The sequence below is a fragment of the Microchirus variegatus genome (genome assembly GCF_963457635.1).
Source record: "Microchirus variegatus genome assembly, chromosome: 8".
NCBI classification, from domain to species: Eukaryota; Metazoa; Chordata; class Actinopteri; order Pleuronectiformes; family Soleidae; genus Microchirus; species Microchirus variegatus.
In genome coordinates this window covers 26,393,057-26,399,073 of record NC_139809.1, presented here as the reverse complement: position 1 = coordinate 26,399,073, position 6,017 = coordinate 26,393,057, and the positions used below count along the sequence as shown (strand labels likewise).

At 46.0% G+C, this 6,017-nt stretch overlaps 1 protein-coding gene across 1 annotated transcript; it reads right to left on the bottom strand.

Moving 5' to 3' along the window:
* Positions 1 to 220: 220 nt before the first annotated feature.
* fjx1 (four-jointed box kinase 1) lies at positions 221 to 5,702 on the bottom strand (the record flags this gene model as incomplete). Its single annotated transcript, XM_083894301.1, has 2 exons — positions 221 to 428; positions 4,396 to 5,702. 2 exons carry the CDS (start codon positions 5,700 to 5,702, stop codon positions 221 to 223), a joined length of 1,515 nt encoding a protein of 504 aa, XP_083750427.1.
* Between the last annotated feature and the right edge of the window lie 315 nt (positions 5,703 to 6,017).

Here is a 6,017-nt window from a genome sequence, read left to right as displayed (position 1 = left end):
TGAAAGGCGCCTTCAAATGAATTATTATATATATATATATATATATATATATATATATATATATATATATATATATATATATATACACATGTCTGGGTTGTATATTCAATTTCTGAAATTGCAGATCCTTAAACGTTCTACATTGGACCTTAAATATGAGTTATAACAATGTTTTTGTTTTTTTTCAAAAATGAATAACCCAGCCACCTTTGACAGTGGTCTATGTGCACAGCTGGTACTCCTTACACTTGCCTGCCCGAGTGTCTGTATGCGTTCCTGTATCCATGGAGATGATCCTTCTCAGCTCCTCTGGAATGTTTGCAATGAGCACAAAGAAGAGGAAGATCGGCTCCGAGTACCTGGGGTGTGTGCCGGGGCTTGCTGTGGGCCCCTGGCTGTATGAATGTCTCAGCCTGTGATTCTCTGTACTGACGCAAAAAAAACAAAAAAAAAACACCAAGCACATCTGGAAGGAACCACGGAACATTGGCATTGGCATAACTAACTGGAATACACTGCGTAACACCCACTGGTGCCACAATGTGGGAAGGTGCATAAAGGTTTGGTTGCCTCTGGGTGGAAAAAAGAGGGGGAACCTTGTGTTCACTCTAAAAGAAGCCAGGAGTCCCTGAATAGTGAGGACGGAACATATGAAAACTCTTAACATGGTGATTCCACGTCCTCTTTGATATCTGCCATTAGTGTGATTACAGCTGGCATGGTCACTGGTTAAAAAAAATTACTTTCTTCTGCTTAAGAACCTACAAAAAACTAATTAGGGAAATGGAAGTTTTATTGTCCATTAAGGTAAACGAATGTAGATGAAGCTGACAATCACGTTGTTAATAGAGAAGACAGGCAGGAAGTGCAAAGATGTGGGTGAAATCCAGAGGAAGGAAAGATTTGTGCGAGGCAGGAAAGAAAGAAAGACAGGCTGTGAGTCTGGTTTAGACATGCAGACCTCAGTTTAGCATTTGCGTTTAATCCCTCGTGTCTGCAGCCTGTCGTAAATCTCCCCCGCAGTGTTTGGCCTTAACAGACGTGCCCTGAGCACCGTGTCCAGCTGTGCGAGTGCAGACTTCGCAACCGGCCTGAAACACACGTGTTCACATAGTGACCCCCTCAGCCGTCAACTAGCACATTAACGTGACCTGCTTTTCCCTATACAACTGTCAGAGCGCATATTGATTCCCAAGTCCACATTACAGCTGCAGCAGGCAGGAAAAAAGCCTCCAGTTACACCTGCTTAAACCTCCTCTGCCGCTCCTCTGCGACTATTGCGACCTAGCAGGGAGAGGGTTCACAAATCACGGAGCGCACACATACCGTTATTCATTAAATGAAGCACGAGTACAAATCAAGTTACTATTTGAAAAAAAGACACCTCCATCCACTCATCCCACTCCCTGGAGCTGTACAAGCAGTAGTGCCGTGCCCCAGAGTTGGCCACATATAAAAAAAAAAAAGAAGTAGTAAAAGAAAACAGATGAGGTGCAGAGAACGGAGAGGCTGGAACATATTAAAGCCTTGAAAGTTTTGAATCACTTGACTTTCCTTCTGATGTCCTAGAAACAGAAATCAGACACAGAGTTGGGCATGTGGCGGAACTAATAAGGAATGGGTGCCTCCAAAAGGAGTCAAATTAAAGACTGATGTGAAGTGAAAGAGTAAACGGCAAAATAGTGTGGAACTGGAATCCAAGCAAACCTACCTGCAGTTTCCCATTCCACATCTTTCACCGTTACAAATTCAACCTCAGACAAAAAAAAAAAAAAGTAAAAATAGGACTGTCCTTGGAGAGAACAGCTCTCATTAATTGCAGGTTTGGCCTCTCAGACACCCACACTGAGGGAGGTTTCATTTGAACAGATTGAGCCAATAAGCCATTTAGCCTTGGCTGTAAATTGACTGTTATAGCACGAGAGTGACACATATTCTGAAATCTGTCCATTAGGTCTGAAAAGGTGGACAATTTGGAAATAATAAAAACCCTGTCAGTTGTCGCCCTAGATTCATTGTTTTGGGTGCGATTATAGCTGGGAGATTACACATGCCTGTGGCTGACAGAATGGCTCCAAGGGAACAGCGTGCCAGCACAAGATATTTCTACAGAGCAATGTGAGCACTGACTGTAATGGGCAAAGAATTCCCAGCTCTCTACAGGAACTAGGTAAACATGTGATGTCTTCTATTAAGGGAGTGAAGCACAAACTGCATTAAAAAAAACACAGACAAGTGTCATCAGTTAAATTAAATTACAGTGTATTTATCAAAAAAGACACATTTTGGAATGTTACAATGCGAGTTAAATTAGCGGAGCATCAAATATCCAAAACAGGTCAGTGGACAAAATGTATAACATATTTACAACATGTACAATAGTCGTATACACCTGTGACTGACTTTAAGGCCGAATATGCAATCCAAACACAATTAACAAGAGTGCAGGTGCTGCTGTAACAAGGTACTGTGCAAAATACTTTTTTTTTTTTTCTCTATAAAAAGCGAGCCAGATGTCAAACGTAAAGCTACATTCACATTACCAAAGTCCCAAATTCAACAGAGATCAGATTTGATGTTTCACCCTAATGCAGGTCACTGATGCCGCATGGTTTCTCATGGCCACATGTTGTAGTTGCAGTATAGGATGTAGGACCACAAAGAGAAACTGACAACTGGATCTCTGTGTTCACACAGCCCTTTAAAAAAAAATAAAAAAAATAAAAACAACTTCAGCCTGGTAATGTGAACGCAGAATAATTCAAGAATCAATGTAATGTTAAGGCTTAAGAGTTTAGCTTTAGGATTACTGAACACAAGGAAAAAAAACAAAACAAATGAAGGGCTGCATTATGATACTCAAGTCACAAATACACTCTTTACATTGATTCCTATTCAGGTAAGAGTCAGTGAAATAAGGTAGGACCAGAGCCAATGACCTTAAAGGGTCAGTTCATGTTTTTTTAAAATGGGGGTGTATATACGGTACTCATGTATAGTCAGTGTGTTACATACATTACAGCATTCAGCACGCTGTCTGTTTGGAGAGGGAGAACCGGAATGTATGATTTATACAGTGTTTAATGTCAACGGGGACAGCTGAGAAAACGTGCGATAGCCCTGTAAAAAAGAAAAAAATGAAAAATATCAAAAGCGCTCTAACTGCTTCATCATGCTGTCAGTGAGCCCGCTTCTTGGGCGCAGTATTTTCACAACATATTCCCACATGCATAAGCTGTATTACGATGCAGCAAATCAGCTGTTGTACAGCAAAAGGTTCGTTCGCAACCGAATACAACGCTGCGACGAAACATTTGTGTTAACATATTTGGGCTTAAGTGACTAGATGTCGTTCAAGTCAACTGCACATTGAGAGATTGAGAGATGACCTGACGTTAGTTGTTTGGTGTGAACCACTGAGACCAGGCGGAGAAGGAGAGGGGGAGCAAGGACATCGTGTTTATCACTTGAGTCAAGCTGTTGGTTGTTTGTTGCCGGATGGTTAGCTACAGCACTAGTCCCAGGTGAGCAGTCAGTGGCTGTATTTGCTTAACCAAATACAAATGATCCAGTAGAGCAAATAGCATGAGTAATGGGCTGTGTTCCCCATTAAAGGAGACATTTAATAATTTTTTGGTTGGCCTTCTACATCACATTTGAGTGGAACAGTTCACTTTGGTTCAGTACTGTATATATTTTTTTTGCATTTCTAATCAGGATTGTGTCAAAACAACGCTCCATTGTGGCACAACATTCCTTAGGGTACCTGAGTAAAATGGTATGTTAAGGTCAGAGAGGAGCTAGACTTTCTGCACCCACGACAGTGCACTGATATGGCAAAATGTCACTCGGAGTAAATATCCCATGGAAGTCAAGACAATTTTAAGTAGCCGCTAAAAAAAAATGAATGAGAAGAGGCCAGCAACAGTAACCATCCTGGTCCACACAGGTGTGCCTTTGTCTGTTGTGCCATCAGGCACAGCCCATGTAAAGGTACTGTATTAGTTGAAACGCAAGCCTGAACCCAAACCGTACTGTACAAAACTGAACCGTACCATGATGGAAACAGCTATTGTTCTCCTGTCTCCTCCTCCATACAGGTAGCATGCTAACTGCTGTCCTACTGTATGTAACACACTGACTGCGCATAAGTACCACATTTAACCCCTACATTTAAAAAAAAAAAAAAAAAATGTGAACTATCCCTTTAAGCATTCCTCTCCGCGAGGCAAACAGTGACAATCTGTGCAGAGGAAGCCTAGAAACGTGTTTAATATACTTAGTCGTAAAGTAGACAACACATTCTATTCACAAGAGGTAGTTGAGCTGGATGTTGAAGACAAGTCTTTGTGATGCGCATCGGTTTAAACACAGGTGTGCAGAGCTCACTGTTACTGTGCAGACTGCGACGACGACAGCTCGCTGTACTTGCCTTTGCAATGCAAAATGTGTCTGTATAATCGGTCTATCCTGTCCTGGAGAACAGCAGCGTGCTCGTCCGAGAGAAATCCCAATTCCACAGACAAAGGCTCGTTGTCTCTGTAAAGCTCCAGGAGCCTGTTCCTCGAGTCTCTGCGCCTGTGCAGCTCCGCCACGCGCTGCGTGGTCCTTTTTCTGAACACACACACGGAGCTCAGCACCGTACTGTGATATTTCTCCCACATGTTCAACACCCGAAAGCCGTGCACGAGTCCGGCCTCGTTGTCGATGAAGACGAGGTCGCCGCGCGGCGTTTTCAGGAGGTTGTTGGTGTCGCGCTCCATGACGCGCGAGTCCCACTGCAGGCTAAACAGGTTGCTCACGAGCCTGTCGAAGTTTGCGCTCAGGTAGTCCAGTAGGATCAGGTCTGTCCACTGCATGAGCTCCAGCAGCTCCGCGGTCGTCTTGTTCCGCAGCTCCTCCGGCACGGGGCGCAGCCCGGCGCTCTCCTGTCTCAGCGGCGCAGGTGTCACCACGCCGGTCAGGTTGGAGACCCACTCTGTGAGAGAAACCACGGCCCTGTCGCTCCACTGCAAACCGTTTATCCGCGTCTTCACCGCCGCCCATTGTTCACTGTCACTGCTCAGCTGGGACAGAACGAGAGGAGGCAGGTTCGTGATGCCGAGCAAAGTGGCGAGATAATAAGTCAAAGTTTCTCCCTGCACTTGATCCGCGTTGATGCCGTAGCGCACACACGCTTTGGTCCCGTCTGCAAAAGTGGCGAGCCGGTTGGAAATCCTGCCGCATCCCGGCTCCAGCTTCACTACCCGGTGTGTGCGCGCATTCTCTCGCCATTCCTGTGCATATTCCTCCGTGAAGCCCACAGGGCGCAGGTCTTCCAGCCAGTCTCCCCAGAACACCCCATCCTCCAGCGGGGAGCCTAACTTGACCGGCCCTCCCCGCTGCTCTGACCTCTTGTTATCCCCATTCTCATGGTAATCTCGACTTCCCGCAGATGCGGTTTGAACGGTGCGGTTGTGCGCCTCAAGTCTGGTCCCCAAGTGCGGTCTTTGTGCCGCAGGGACGGCGAGCAATGTCCGGAAAGTTTTGGCGGAGAGGTCCGCTGCTGGGAGACCCGCGTGGAGAGACGAGCCCCCGCCCGGCACCGAGATCCTCCGTTTGTGCCGCTCCAGACGCTCCTCCAGCGGGTTCCACACGTAGAACACGCTCGCGAGTGCGCACAGGAGGAGCAGCGCGAACAAGTTTGCAGAAACAGCTCTCATAGTGAAGATCCACACAGATCCGGATTCAAATAAAACACACACGGGAGCGTTTTTCTTCCATCCACAGCTGAGCTGTGAAGCAGCGCGCCCCCTGTCCCGAGCACACCCGAGGCTCCGCGGCTCACAGGCGGACACAGATCACAAGACGAAGAGGGAAACAGTTTGAATCTCATCTCCCGTCCCGTTCAGATGTCTTGACATATTCTTCCTCTGCGGGCAACAAATTTTTTTCTTCTTCTTCTTCTTATCACCAAAAATGCGCTTAAATCATCCGCTGCTCCTGCTTCACTGCAGCTCCATGGCGTGGTCGGTGCT